General features: G+C 45.4%; 1 protein-coding gene across 3 annotated transcripts in view; it reads right to left on the bottom strand.

The window, feature by feature from the left end:
* Positions 1-16,192, bottom strand: part of DMAP1 (DNA methyltransferase 1 associated protein 1) — a 30,630-nt gene continuing 14,438 nt past the window's right edge. For 2 of the 3 annotated variants that reach the window (XM_050901234.1, XM_050901232.1), the window contains exons 8-10: positions 15,890-15,961; positions 3,691-3,763; positions 610-1,821 (exon numbers count right to left, since the gene is read on the bottom strand). In XM_050901234.1, the coding sequence (XP_050757191.1) occupies positions 1,475-1,821; positions 3,691-3,763; positions 15,890-15,961 (492 nt within the window). In that variant the 3' untranslated portion in view covers positions 610-1,474. Of the gene's footprint in view, positions 1,822-3,690; positions 3,764-15,889; positions 15,962-16,192 lie in introns of all 3 variants that reach the window. The other variant, XM_050901235.1, reaches the window with a different exon arrangement.

Below are 16,192 nucleotides of genomic sequence, written 5' to 3'. Positions count from 1 at the left end.
CCAAGATACCCCTCCAGCTGGGATGTAATTTTTCCCCCCCTCGAAAGGTAGCATAAAATGGTCACAGTGTGAATGTGCTTGACCTTTTGTCTTGGACTAATCTAATTGTGTCGTCTTTGTGTAATCAGCCGGTAAAGGTCAGTGCTGTATTTAACATGGGGGCCCTTTAGGTACTGAATTTGCCTTGCAGTGAATTAACTTGATTATATTTCTTTCAAATATGTCAGAGACCAGGTCAGTTTAACCCTCTCTGCGCTGCCTGGGCCCACCCCTTTGTTTCCAGTTTCACGAGGTGGCACTTAGGAACAACGTGGTCAGAAACACACACATGGGCTCCCTCCTCCTGCAGGCCACCACCACCACCATCACCACCACCTCTCCCACCTTCCCAACAAGCAAAGTCTCAAGGGAGAGCAAGTGTGTTGTGAATCAGCCCGAAAAGTTCGCAAACCAGGACACTCCGGACCGCAGGGAGGGGTGAAATTTCAGATTGAATGCAGTAGGGGGAAAAAAAAAAAATTCAGAAGACTCCTTTGCAAACATGAACCTGTCTCAGTGGAACGCTTCCTTACGACTCCATATTGTCACAATCAAATAGGACATTACTCAAGTCCAGATTAATGTGTCGCCTCTGCCGTTGACAGATAAGGTGTTCTCAATATCCTGCAATACATTATACATTTTAGAAAGTAAAGGTCTGTGCCACTACCAGGGGCAGTATGTCTGAGGCGTCGGGGATGCCACTGTGTGGAGACGGGCAGCTTTTATCAGGCAGTTCAGCTCAGCTGTGCCAGGGGACTGCACAGAGGGGAAAGCAACTTCAGCTGATCCCCAGGCATACCCTTGGCCCTGAGGCAGTGGTGAGGGGCTGGGCAGCCTGCCCTCATGGAGGCAGGGAGGAGAGGCTGGTGATTCGCTTCCTGCAGAGGTACATGCACAGGACATTGTCACAGGGCTCGCAATGGAAGAGCCCCTAGGTCTGGCTTTCCTTTCCTGGCACTGGAAGTAGGGTATAAAAACACCCCTTTGCTCTTCAAACACCTCTCTCCTTTCCAAGCCTCCTCCTCCAGGCAGGGCTACTGCTTGACTCCAGGGACTTGAGCAGGTCATGGCTCATCATCTCAAGACTGCTTTCCCCACTTGCTTCCCTCTGCTGAGCAACCCTTATGGGGCTGTGTCTAGAAGGAAAATGCCTCAGGCCTGCAGCTGTACTGGCATCACTGTTGCTGCCCTAGTGCACACTCTCGTCACCCAAAGCCTTGCTGCTTTGGTCCACGGTGGCACCCACGTCAAGCCATCCGCCTGCATGCAGGATGTAGAAAGCCCTGCTGACCCCACCTATAGCACCAAGAACACTGTCCAGCACAGGAGACAAGCCCAGAGAGCAGCACTGGGACTTGGGGGGAACAGGCATGCTGTGCTCCCTTGGACGTGCACGCCTGGAGGGAGAGCAGGGCAGCACCCCCAGCGCTCGTCAGGGCATCTGCGTCGGAGACCTGAGTGCTCCCTGTTCTGCCCCCCCAACCTTTCTTCTCACCGAGTTGGGGGTCAGTGGTGCTCCTACTACATCAATGATCTGGTCCTTGGCATCTCCCTTGCCCTCCTCGATGCTGAGCCCTGCCTGGCCATCTGGATGGGCGCCTTCCACACTGAGGGGGCCAATACTACCAGCTTTGGCCAGGGCCTCATAGCGGTGCCGTAACATCTGCAGCTCATATTCGCAGTTGGCAAAGGCTTGCTTCAGCTCATACAGCAGCACCAGGTCGCTCCGCAGCTCGTTGAACATCTGCACGATCTCCTCTGTGGGCATAGGGTTGAGATCTAGGAAGAAAAAGGGGTTCTGTTAAACACCCAGACCTGCAACCCTACAACGGAAGATCCCTAGAAAGGTCCTGGCTGCCCATCCACTCCCAGAAAGATAGGCCAGGCGCCTCACTCCCATCACATGGATGATTAGCAACTGGCATCCCGAAGGGTTGGAGACCTGAATTTCCAGGCTGTCCTTTGGCTCTGGCCAAGGACTAAGGGTGAACCTGCAAAGTCCAGGACTCAGCAAGTAAAGGATGATGGAAGATGCAGACCAGACCAGACAACTGAACCTTGCTACCCACCAGGTCATATGAAGGGAGCTCAGTCTTGGGAACAAGTCCTCACACACTGCTGCAGAGGACAGAAGAGCTCCTGCTGTTCCCTACACCTTCAGCAATAAGGGGTGGACAGGCTGAGCTCCCTTGCCTCTCTTGTTGCTCCTCCCAGGGTAGGACTGAGGCAGAGAATTGCTCTGCTGCTGTGTTACACACATGTTTTAATGCAGACCTGAACTGCTTGTAGCAGGGGCTGGCAGATCACCTCCTCACACCGTGCATTCTGCTGCAGCCCATCACTCATGCACACACAGCCAGGAAGAGCTGCATGTTCTGGAGAAGAAAAGGATGAAGCTCTGCGTGTTTGTCCTGGTATACAGCAGTGGCCCCCTGTCCGCAGGGCTGCCCACATGACCCCTTCCTGCTAGCACTGCGTTCACCCACACAAAGCCCAGGTGGGTTTCTGCACTCTAATGCACAGGAGGGCTGGAGCACCAGGGAGCCCTCAAGATACGTGTGTTTTGTAAGGCAGGAGTGGGGAGTCAGGAACCCCTTCTTACCCTCATGGAAAGTGAGCTCTAAGAAGCACTCACATCCTTCCCCAAGGCTTCCCTAGCAAGCAAAGATGGTAACTCCCTTAGTTTTAAAGCAGAAAGGGGAAACCACCCTGGTTGAGCCACTTTCACCAGCCACAGGAGGCCTTCAGAACTGTACACGGCCTCTGAGACAACATATCAAGCTGTAAAGCAGTTGGCCCAAAAAACTAACAAGAGTTAACAGAAGTCAGTTCTGGGAGCAGGCTCAGTAATCTCTTGTAAATCACCAATAAGGCTTTTTTTTTTTCTTCTTCTTTTTTTTCTTTTTCTATTTTTAAAAATCCCCCCAGCCACAGTGGGGGGAAAAGGGATCATCAGGTGTCTAATCAAGGGGCACTGCATGCTGGGACCTGGAGTACCTGCAAACTGTACCCACTGCATGGAGGGCAGCAGCTAGCCATGGGCTGCACTTCTTCCCCTCTAGCTACGAGCGGGTATTGTACATGTTAAGTGAACCCTTCTTTCTGCTGCTAAGACACTGGAGTTCAAGAGTGAGGGATGTGTGTTTACTCGCCTTTTAGCAGAGATGCTCCAGATTTTCACACAGCATGCAACCTATAAAGGGGGGATGAACAGTCCCAGACGCATTTTGGACTTGCCACCATGAGCAGTAAATTAAGAGGAAATGAAGCTTGAAAGCAAGACAGGGCAGCCCTGAACAATGCGCATGCCGTGGTCACTAACACACTTAGAAGTACCTCTCCCGGCAAGGCTGAGATTTGCCTTCCTAATACTGTGCTGCCTCTCTTGATGGTTAAAAAGGCCCAAACAAGAGAGAAACAAAGGCTCTTTTAAAATATTTTTCTACTGGGAGGGAAAAAAAAAACCCTGTGCATCTTGTTCTGGCTTTTACCCTCTCTCTTCTTTTTTTTAAACACATAAAATATTTTAAAAACCATTCACATACTGTTATTCAAGAAACTGGCTGTATTACTAGGGGAAAAAATAGCCCATCTCGAGAACAAAGGCTAGCTCTGTGTGTCTCTCTCTCGTGTGCCCCCTTTACTCACCTACTCCGAGTTCCATCAGCATCTGCTCCAGGGCTTTAATCTTCTTCTGTCCCACCGAGCTTGGCAGTTTCATCTGGAACACAAAGGTAACAGAGCCACACAGCTCAGAGATAGCCCTCACTCACAGCCGTCTAGTTCAAAAGGCAAGAGAGCTTTTCTTTTTATAGTGCAGGGGGAACAAAAAAAGAAAGGGAGAGAAAGGAAAATCAAGTGGTAAGAGAGGGAGACAGGGGCTGAAAGTTTTCAGACTAGGTCCGAGGGCAGGTATTGAAAAGCCCAGTCGTGAGGGCTTTTATTTTCTCTCTCGTGTGTGTGCAAGACACGCTGTTTTACAGTTTCCATGTGTCACTGAATTAACAACAAAAGTTCTTCTTGGCTTCAAACCCTCTCCCGCGGTGCCCAGCCCATCAAAGGGCTCATTTACACAGCGGCTAATGTGCAATGCTGCCCTACTTTATTCGCTTTAGCCGGCCTGATTAGACTCATGCGCTAACAGACTCACTTCTCCTTTTACCTGCTGAGCCCCAGACCTGTGGGATTCATTTACAGAGCAGGCTTTATAACAAAGGGGACAGACAGAGAGAGCGCAGTTACTTGACTGGCGGAAGTGTGAACACACATTTACATCGGAGCTAAGGGGCTAGGTGAGAGAGGAAGCATCAGATGTGAGCTATGAAAGGGAATCGGAGCTGGCCAGGAGAGGAAGAATGCATACACTTAGCAGGGTCCTTCCTCTGCATTCATTTGGGCTCTAGCAGGAGAGCTAGCTGCTCAGACCAAGCATTTATTAGATTACAAGCAGCACAAATGCTGCTGGCACAATATGGCAGGGAGAGCAGGTTTCCAAGCCCTGCGGATATATCCAAGAATGAACGAAAGCACTTTCCTTCCTCGGCAATGCTAGAAGACAGACCAGAAAAGAAGTGATTCTCAACACCACAGTGCCAAACACCTTACTGCACACAGTCGTAGGCTGTCCCCCCATATCCAGCCCTTGGAAGGTGAGCTCACACCTCCACCCAGGGATCACCATCACCAGCCCAAGCAGCCCAGCAGGCCACTGAATAGGCAAGAGCATCCTGCAGCCATCCTGCACACCACGTACTGATCAGTGGCCCCAACCTTGGCCAAACCAACCGTGAGCCTGCAACATGAGCTCTGAGGTGAGCTCACTGGAGAGTCTCACAGTCACCTTACTTCCCATAAACCACAGGCTGAAGTTCCCCAGAACAGACAGCCCAATGTCAGTCTCCCAAATTAGGCCCATCTTTTCCACAGTGTTCACTGCCCCAACACAAAAATGAGAACAAGAGACACCATCTGGAACTTCTTAATTCCTTTGAAGGCAGGAGCACTGCACGCACACACCCAAATGGTGAAAGTGCTTACCTTAACTCAGCTACGGCTGAATATGTCCCATCAGCAGTTCCACAACCCCAATGCAGGACCTGCTGGGAAAATCTGCCTTCTCCACCACAACATTTCAGCCAAGAAACCAGAGTACGGACACTACAGAGCACCCCAGGGGAACGGGCCTTTCACAGTATATGATAAGAAGCACCTAGTCCTTTTGCTAGATATTACCACCACAATTAAGACTCCAGCAAAGGACCAAGAGGATTATCAGGGGAGGATTTCTAAGAAACCAGCCTGATCCAGAGGATCCAAAAGGAGCACTAGGAAAAAAGGAAAACCCGCCTAGGTGCAAACAGCCAGCACAGGTAAGGACTAGAGGACACCTCTGTCCTTTTTTATACCCTGAGGGTCTTTGGCTTAGAGTTGGGGTTTCTGCATAGCAGTGAAATTCATGCTTCAGAGACTGAATCTTTACAGTTGACCACAAAATGGTTGTTTTAGCCGAAGAAAGGCTGCCGAAGGTATCAAGTATTTCGATTTCAGTCAAGTCTTTGGTCCAGAGTCTTAACTTGAACAGAACCTTACTAAAATAGGTTTTCCCAGGAACTCTGCTGCACAGACTACCTGCACAGGCTCTGCTGAAAAGCAGCAGGACAGGGTAGAGCCCTAAGATAAGGCAGTCCAGAGCACTGGGACAAGAGATGGTTCTGTTTATTTGGTGGGTGCCATGCTGCAGCTAGCAGTGGGATGCCAAGGAAGGAAAGGTCACTGAGCACAGCTTAGCAGGAGACAGAATGGTTAGCCTGGAGCATCGGGAAGACATTCCTGAGAGCAAGAGGCCTTGGTCCAGAGAACTGTTCTGCCCCACAGGAATCACACAGAACATTTAAGATGGGCAACATACCCAGCTCTCCCTCAGCTGGGGGATGTATGGGCTGACCTAGTCAGACTGTGCTATCCTTAACTTGTAGGACACAAAGAGTTAACAGAGCCCAGCGTCTCCTCATTGAAGAGCTCTGGACACACAATACTTGTGTGATTATCGCAGCCCTGAGAGCCTGTCTTCACTCCTGCCCCTAACACCAACATCACAGTCTTTCTAGCTAAAGGCAGGATTCCCTTCTGTTAAACACCAGCTGGCAAAAGCATGCTGGACTTCAAGCCAGCTTCAGGAACAAAGGACAAGAAATAGGAAAAGTTCATGCTTGGCTAGGCTAGGCAGACAGACAGGAGGTCTTGGTTTGTTGGTTAGAGGAAGAGCGCAAGATTTTCTCCTGGGAGGCTTCCACTAGCTCAAGGAATTACTGGCAATACAAACAATTAACCTGGCAAAGGCTTCAACTGTGATGTTGTGTATGTCCTGCTCACGTCCCACAGGAGTCTGGTCAATGAATACCGAGCCAAGGTCTTCACTGACACTCCTGAAGATTAGAGGATGGAGCAGGGAGAGGCAGGACAAATTAATTTAACTTCAAAGAAAGGAACACTAGAGATGCTCAGGAGGAGTGGGGCTGTGAGTTTAGTTTAAAAACACATCAATTAAGCTTCCTTTTAATTCAGGCAGGAGGATCTGGCCTGCAAACAGGAAGGCTTCATTGGTTTCTCAAAGCAAGAGTATATTTTAATTTTACCATCATTAAGAAAATGTTATGATTTATGTGGCTGCTGTCGGACTAATATCTTTAGAATTTAGCTGGCTAAGCCAATTCATCTCTAAGACTGATGAAGGCTGATTGCTCTCTATGCAAAATGTATTAAAACTAAATGAGCAGTCTATTACTCAAATGCTGCTGATAATCTGTTAGCCAGGGTCCGTTAGCTGGGCTGCCCTGTTGCAGGAGAGAAGCCTTCATGCCCTGTACAGCTCTGATAAGCCCAAGCTTACTTCAGCAAGCCCTTCTTTGTTTTGGTCTTTTAAGCAGATGTCCAGAGATGCAGCAGAGTGCTGGAAGTGGTGTATCACCTGCCCTCATTCCCGAGGAATGAGGCAATCCGCAGGGACCACAGGTCCCAGCCAAAGGCACAGAGAACAGCTCTCTGGCTCGAGATGTGTGCGCTGGGACACGTGGTTTCTGCAGGCCATATCTCTGTGTTAATGAAAACACCACTCAGGTCAATCCCGTTGCTTACACCACGGCTCCTGGGATGTTCTTGGTGTTGTCATGGATCGAGTCCTCCGGAGGGGCTGAGGAAAATTATGTTCCTCAGAGAACTCCAGTGAGCGACCACAGCTTCCGAGGTGAATGGCATTTGCCCTTTTCTTTCCTTCCTTATACTAGACTATTATTGTTATTTATTATCTTTAAAGTCCCTATATAATAATAATACCTGGGAAACAGATTGCTCCCGTCAGAAAACTGATTAGCCGGGATTTTTGAGGTTACTATATTTTGGATGCTCTTCTCCTTTGACAGCCTCTCCCTACAGCCCTCTTTGCAACACCAGCCTGTGCTTATAATTACACCAACGTCGCTTTTGATTTAAGGACTGTAATCCTTTGTCCTTGCTATAAACAACCTGCATTAAACACAGGAACTGTGTGTACCAAGAGAAAAATAAATAAAGAGCTACAGAAAATTGTCTGAATCAACACCATGAAGCCACAGTACCAGAGCCTACCTATGCAGAGAGGAGCCTTGCCTGATCCTGGGACACACAGCCTCTGCTGGCATGCACTTGGCCTGAGAGGCACAGAGTACACCGGTACTGACCCAGTCTGCGCTTCCCTGAAGGAGGAGGGCATTGCTCAGGAATTGGGCCATGCAGCTTAAATAGATGAGCAGAGCATCCACTGCACTGTCACAGCAGGGATTGAGAGACTAGGGGGTGGCCCTGAGCCGTTCAATTTCTATAGAGGGTCTCTCCGTTGAGTACCCTTGAGGTTTTGAATGATACAGGATTTTTATTTAATGTTGAAGACATTCTGCCAACAAAACCTTGCTAATTCACACTAATGACTAGGAGACCTACTGCAAATTAATTGCTAATTGGCAAAATTCATTAAATGAACAAACATGATAAGAAATAACTGAAGATATAACCTCCCCAAACAGACTTGGTTCATTTATTTTTGTATGCCATTCAGTTTTCATGATTTATGCTAATACTTTTAAGCGTAGCTGTAAATGTATTTGAGCATATTTTGGAGGAGTAATGAAGTCTAAGTAATAGCAGAGCTTGCAACAGTCCCCTGTTATGTCTTACAGCATCACCACCTGGCAGGTAGAGACTGTCATGGGGATCTGCACTAGAAATGGAAGAGGTCTGCAGGATCTACAGACAGATTCAGCTAGGTCCCACGTGTGACTGTATCTATGTCGTCATCTTAAATGTCCTGCTCTCAATTTATCACTTTCTTCATAAATGTTCCATTTGTGGTGCTTACAACTTCCAAAAAAAAAAAAAATCCCACTTTTGTGCTGAAACCTTTCATTTGGTCTATCAGCAAAATACAAGGTTTTTAAAATTAATCAATGGCTATTTGGATATTTCACATGTACTCTCCCTGATGCTGCACTGCATTTTAATTCAATTTTAAGACAACCTTTTTCTTAAACTCAACCTTCCCCAACCCTAAACAAGATGATTGTCCTCAAACTGTTAATCCTAAAAACTCCACACATCTGACCTGTGTCTGTACAGCTATAAACTGTGGTTTTATGCACCAGCACCGGTATTGTTGTTCAGCATTATAATACAGCCCACTGACATTGAAAACCACCTTCTTCATGGATTTCAGCAGCAAGAAAAGTTTCTCATTAGGCACTTTCTTCATGGTTCTCTTTAGAGCACTGAATTGCGTAGTGGCTTTCTGGGAAGGAGTGCTAAAGTTTCAGATGAATAATGTTTTTTGCATTTTCTGGCTTAAGATGGGGAAAGAAGGTCAACCTTTCCCCGGCTGCATGGCTCTACTCTGCAGGGGTGGAGAGCCTCCACTCCTGCACAGTTTTAAGACTCAAGGAAGGAAAGAACCATATTAAGTACTTTAGCCTTAGAGCTCTGGAATTTAAAAAACCCCAACAGAGAAATTCAATTTCAGATATGAACATGCACATTTCTGGAAATTTGAAGTGCTTAACTGCTCAGAACTAAAGTGCTACAAAGGAAGGCAGATGGGCAATTGCAACGGATATATGCCAAAGTTAGAAAAGTTTGAAATTGCACAGGTATTCTCTACCTCAATGAACATACGTGCTTGCCCCTGCCCCAGCTTACAGCTATGGACCCCATGTCTTACGTCAGTGCCTGCTGATCTGCCAGACTAAGATTTAGGACAGATAAAAATAAAGAGTCATACCGCTATGCCATCTCTACTATGCCATGTAACACATTAAACACACAGCGACCACTCTGGGATGGGACATGACCATCAACTTGCTCCATCACTAAGGCTTAATGCTAAATAAACCAATCTTTTAAGAAGAAAACATTTCTATATTAACTTATATAAATGGTTATTTCAGGGGTTTTTTTGGACTGGTTAGACATAACTCACAAATTCCCAAATCAATTGTGCAAAAATATAAATTCTGTACTTGAATACTCCTAGTAAATTAAACCGGTTTTACTTGTTAGAGGAATATACCTAGTGAAAGCTTTGTCAAGGATGAGGGAGGCCAACAGATCCCGGAGAAGCAGAGCACACTCAGGCATATGGCAAAGTAGCAGCTCACTGATCCCATAAACATTAATGCCTCGTTACGCATCTATGGCACTGATTCAAGGGGTAAAGCTAGGAGATACTTCCTAAAGAAACCAAAGGCCCCAGAGCATCAATGTCTCAGTCTGATGAGTTTTCACCAGTGCAGGTAACAAGGTCTTCAAGGTTTTTATACTTTCCCACCCTTTCCACCCTAGGAAGGGGGTACAGATTGCTTTGACACAGCACAAGTGGCCTAAAATGAGAATGACTTGGAATCCACACGAATGATGGCTGATAACCTGGAAAGAGTCAGCTTTCTCCCAATTTGACATACAGGTTGCGACAAGAAACAAGACACCTGAGAAGACAAGAATTCACACCTTGCCGGGACTGCCTGCCATTTAGAAGACGGTCATCTTCTGGCAAGTAAACTATTATTTGCCACTTACCAATCCTGAGATTTCCTTGCCCTTAAATACATTGTGCTTTAAATATAGTGCAAGCCTGTAAAACAAATGCAAAAGGACTACAGGAAGTGTTTGTGTAGGGAAAAATAGTAAAATACATGGTGCCGAAGAAATAACTGCACAGGACATTTTTACTGGAGGGTGTTTTATGTTAAAAGCACATTACCAGTATGACACTACAGTATTTTGCTTTAGGAGATCTGCAGGTTCCCAGATAGTTCTACCCCTGCCTCTCACTACAGACACGGAAACCAAGCTGAGACCCGTAGAGGTGGCTGCAGGAAATGGAAATGGCTGCAGCCTCTGAGCTGCATCTGAATGAAACAAATCAAGAGCACAGAAGAGTGTGCCATGATCACAGGGACGGCCCTAAGATAGGCCACAGGAGGGAGAACTCCAAGGACAGTTTCACATAGTCCAAGAACATTATGTAAACTTCCAGATCAGACACAAATCCAAGAAACTGTAGCAAAACATGCATCTAGTCTTGAATTGATGCTGCCTCTCTTAAATAATTTAACTGAAGTTACACTTACACAAATACAAAAAACCACAGTGACTAATTACACTCCGATCATTATATTGGTTACGCTAATGAAAGAAAAAAGCAAGATATATGGCGCTCTGCACAAGTTACACACAATCAGGTTACCTGATGAATGACACCTAAGACTGTGTCACCGTGGGCACACAAAGGTAGTAAAAGCTTCTCAAATTGGTCCAGGACTGGCAGACAAAGGTCCCCGAGGCCTCGTACTGCACACTGTTTAGTACCTGACGATTCAACAGAAGCAGCAACACGGAGTGTCCTTTCCAGAACTACAACTTATTTTAAAAGACCGCATTACTGTACCCAGAGTGCTCTCTTTATACCCAAGAGCCTACTAAGGCTTTGGTCCAGATGCTCTCCCACACCAGAGCTCCACGAAAAAGGTGATGGATGCATTTTCTTTCAGCAATCTAACATTAACTGCCTTTCAGTTTAGCTAAGAATGAGAACAGAGGAAGAGAAGTGCTGGATTCACCTTCTCCAGTTCATTCAAGATTTTGTATCCTTTGCTGTTCTCTTTAAAAACAAATACTCCAATATTTTCATCTTATTTCATTCTCTACAGGCAGGAGTTTGATTAGGAAACGCACCAGCACTCTCTTGGCCCTAATTAAAGGGCATGTAATACAACAAATAGATGGCAATGCCACAACATGAATTTGGTCCAGCCTGCATCATTTGTTCGTAACTTTTATTCACAGAAATGAGACTACTACTTTCCTTCCACACCTCTGTCAGGCTCCCCACGGAAATTACTCTCATCCACTCTCTTGTAGAGTGCAAAACACACAACTTCACTAATGAAAAATTGCTAGCAGAAGCAACAAGCACATCTCAGCTAACTAATCCATGGGATATTCAGATCTGGAAACATAAACTTTCCTACCTAATAAGGGTGTGCTGATCTCCATCAGATTGATGCCAGGATGCCTTGGAGTGCAATCAATACAAAACAAATAAATTATTAATTGCTCCAAGTAATTAAATTTATCAAATCCAAATAAAAATAACTGATATTTTATGGAACTGCTTCCAAAGCTGAACCTCTGAAGGGACAGTATTGATCACAGGAGGACAGACAGATGTTTCACATGTTCACAGCCGATGAGGTCTGGGTTTGCATTAATGACAGGGAAGGAACAGAGCCAACAGCCTCCGATGCAGTGTAAACAGGTGGCGTGCTTGGCCATTTAATTGTGGGTCAGATCAAATATGGAGAATAAACATGTCTAAACACATACATACAACCCCATCTTCCCCTAGAAATATCATTCACCTTGGAGCTGTAGTAAGCACTCAGTTTCCACTCCAAGAAAAAAAAAAAAATGGAAGAGAACTCACACACACTCATTCCCCCCACAACCACAGTAAATTCTTACTCATTAATCAGTGCTAAAAAAAATGCTCAGCAGGCTAGTAAATATTTAAAAGCTGGTGAGTGTGAATATTTGAATCAATGGGTACTAAAGCTGTACTTGTAATTTTCCTTCCTCTACTTCTTTTTTAATTGGTCTGACTGGCAAATTGTCTACAAGATCCCAGTTTGCAGATGGAGTCATGCTGCTGGCTGGAAGCCTTTTCTGAGGGAAGGTGCCCGGCTTTGAATGACTAAGCTGGAGCATCCCACAGTCCTTTCTGCAGACTGAGATCTCTACAAACTCCTTTTCATCCCAGAGTTTTGTTTTGTTTCCAAATGAGACATCACTCAATCGATTCTCTTCCAGTTCCTTTGTTTCCAAACCCACGACAGAGCAAGGACACAGACTTATACCTCAACATGCAGGAGTGGAGACAAACATCCACCATTTTCCATCCATTACCTTCCTTCTTAAAAGCACTGCTGCAGCAATTCAATAGCATTAATGAAATCATAACTTAAAATTCGCAGGTAAGGCTGCGAGAGATGAGCAACTTAAAACACACCGAAGAGATGTTAAGTATGCCAAAGTCAAGTGCTCTGAACACAATAAAGTCAAAGACAAAGGTTAAACTTAAAAGAAAGCTGAACATGACATGGTACAGAAATACTGCGGTGAATTCAAAACAAACTCAGCTCTGCCCTGCAGAAGCAACACGATGCCTATATCACAAACGCGCGGTTATTGTTGGTTTGTCTGGGTCCTGGAAAAGATTCAAGTTCAACAGCTCCCATTTTCCTTTCCTTCAGGCAGATCCTCAGCAAAGCTTTCCTTCCTCATAGCTCCCTGCTTTCCCTTTAGTCTCTTCCTCTCCTTTCCCTGTACAAATTCCCTACCCATCTCTCATTTCCTCTGGCTCTTTGGCTGTGTGCCCTCCCAGCTGAGCAGACCTGGTATAACAGGAAGTTTTCCAGAAGTAACGCTTAGGATTAATAATACATTTCTGGGGTTATTTTTATAACACTGTTTTACTAACAGCAATGGCAAAGGTCTAAAATTCCTTTTCAAGAAACTCATGAAAGGCTTACCCCCTTCCAAAACATCTGCTACTGTCTCCTGTTCTCAGTGGCACCAAGGTAATACACTGCCTCGAATTAAGACGAAGCTTTTCATAATGCCTAGCTTCCTACTGCCTTAGAGAAACTTGCAGTCTGTGCTGTCAGGAGGCGGAGGGGAAATCCCATGCAGAGCAAGGGCACAGGGGCTGTGGCCTTCTTCGCCTGTGGCCACAGTCCCATGGAGAACAATGGGAGACTGAAGCCATTGTGATAGAAGGCAGCTTGTCGAACTCACTGGAGAAGATTACTCTCCAGCGTCTGCTGAAGGAGAAACTTTCGGTTATGAAGAATAATGGCCGTAAGTGACCATTAATCCTAGGGGGGGAAAAAAAGGCTTCACATTCAGCCTGTGCATAAGATTTTGTAAGCTTTAATGACAGGGAGAATTTGAAAAGCCAGGGCTATTGTCATAAAAACTACTGGGAACAAATTAAGTTGAATACAGATTGCTAACTTTTTCTTCAAGGACTCATTTCTATAAATTAATTTTAACTTAAGTTTTCAGATTAATTGTAAATCCTCAGGAAAAAAAAAATATCTCTAATCAAGGAGTAAGTGCTATTATCCTGGGTATGATATGGTACATTTTTCACACATGACAGAGGTTGAGTCCCTGATCTCAGTGCAAAATCCAACTTCGCCTAACTATGAAGGGGTAAAGCATGGTAGCAAAGTACAAAATAAAGGAGGACAATAGAAGCCTTTAGGTGAAGAGCCCTTTAGGTCCTCAGGCAAAAGAACTTACTGCAGGATGTCATAAGCCTTTAGAAATCATGTTCCAATGTGCTCAGGGCAAAACATTTTACGCTGGATGTTGCCAGAGTACGAGTTTCCAGCACAGCATCCCAATTCCTCACTTAGTCCTAGCTGGCTCCCACCCTTATCAATTCCACACCACTGGTGTGTAGAGGGTTTGCCACATAAATCCCACAAGTAAAGTAATTCGGATTAGCATGGATTGTCAACTCTATACCACTTAGCACTTCAGCATCTCTTACCAGTTCAAAAGGCCCGTACTGACCTCATGTAATTAATTCTTCCCATCACCCATATGTGAAGCAAGTGAGTCTATTAGCTCCCATTTTAAAAACAGGGAAGACTTTAATAAGGAAGCCAGGTGACTGGCTAAAAGCCAGAAATGAATTCATTCTGCTGGGTTGGAGGCAGGTTTCACATTTCTAAGCAACAAAGTGTTGTTTTTTCACCTAGATCAGTGATTTGCAATCTTTTTCAATTCGCAAACCACTGGTACTTCTAATAACAGCATTTATCTCCTTAAAAATTTCAAGCAGAGCATAGAAAGTTGGTCTAGGTCATCCCAGGAGCTTGGATACTGCAGGCTGAAAGTTGCTAAATCAGACTGCCATGCCTCAGCTGGCATTATCACTGCATTTTGTGAGCATTAAAGAGAACAGGGAGAAGCATGTAGCACCCATTTTGACAAAGACTGTGATTTGAATTGCCTGTTTGGCACACGAAAAGACTGCTGGCTTTGCCAGATGGTTCCATCACTGATAGGTTATTGCGCAGCTTCTCTTCCAGAGGGGGTAAAAAAAATAGAAAAGATCAACCATCACTTATTAGTTTTCAAAATCCAAATCAATCTCCATAAATTACTCTATTTATCTTAGTGCCGGAGAACACATCTGCCACGTCTCCATAAATCTCAACACATGCACTGCAGTCTTGCCTGTCACTTGCCTGTGACTTCCTCAAGGCTGTAGCCCCTCACTCAAACAGGTAGCCTGCAGATGGTGCCACTTGTACACTAAAGGGGTCCCCCAGCAGTGACCTTGCTGAGGCATACCGCCTCTAACGTGCACATGCACCCATACATCAAAGCAGCATGATCCCAAATGCATTTCAATTAACAGCCCCAGGGTGTTCCCAGCAAGATCTGAAACTATTCTGACATCAAAAGAACATCCCATAAAACAGTCTTTAAAAGTGACCTAGAAAATTACTATGCCAAGTGAGGGTGCCAGGCAAGGAACCTACTTCTCCACCTTTGCTACAATAAAGCAACTAAGGCTTATTTTATTTGGCTTGGAAAAAAAAAAAAAAGCACTTGTACTGGGCAAACAGGATTTTGCTATCAAAACCCCTCTGAAAACATTCAGTCAGCCAGGCAGGTTTAACTTACTCAGTATCCCAAAACCTGTTGCTAAGAGGCAGGCATCAAGTCTTGCTGATATAACAGCAAGAAAGTTCTTTTCTCAGGGATATCTGTGCAACAGAATGAACAAAGGGGCTTTTCCCCAAAATATATTCTGAAGATAAGGGAAATAGGAAGGATAAAAATTGCATGTGTTTATGTGTGTGTCTTTTTCAAGACACAATCTGAACATCCAGTTCTTAAAAGTGCCTCTCATCTATTAACACACGTGCTCTATGAGGCCTATTATGTTTGGCTGTGAGCTCTGTTTGGACTAGACAGCTCCGTTTGGGTCTGTCACATGTGTCTAACAGCAGAGCAGGCACACCAGTAACAAACACCAGCAAGTTCAGGTGCCCCTGCAAGGCAATGAGCTGGCTTTCACAGAGCCAGCATTCCAGGTTTCTGAGTCTCCACATTTATGGAATTCCTTTCTTATTTTAGAGGCAAAAACTTGACTTTTTATAGCTATAGAAGGAGAACAGATGAGGAGACAGACAGGCAGACTGAAAGACATTAACAGAGGTCCCAAGGGACCAGGACAACAGCCTACCCTCTGGCTTCGCAGCGTGACACCTGCAGATTTGAAGTCAGGAAACTTGATGCCAGCAGTCTCAGGAACAGCCTGAAAGAGATCGAAACAGGATGTGTTGATGGAGGAAACACAAGAAACACAAGATTTCATATAGAGACTATCTGAAGGGGAAATACTGTTTCCTATGACAGAGAACCACCTGCCACGATCACATGTCAGAGCTGAGGCAAGAGGAAAATCCCAAGCAATGGGATTCAGTGGGAAAATCCCAAGCAATTCACCGAGAAAAATACTCCAGTTCACGGTATCTTTGGAGAGCTA

The sequence above is a fragment of the Gymnogyps californianus genome, chromosome 8 (genome assembly GCF_018139145.2).
Source record: "Gymnogyps californianus isolate 813 chromosome 8, ASM1813914v2, whole genome shotgun sequence".
In the NCBI taxonomy this organism is placed as follows: domain Eukaryota; kingdom Metazoa; phylum Chordata; class Aves; order Accipitriformes; family Cathartidae; genus Gymnogyps; species Gymnogyps californianus.
Note: the sequence above shows the minus strand (reverse complement) of the source record. Positions and strands in the feature narration are given on the sequence as shown.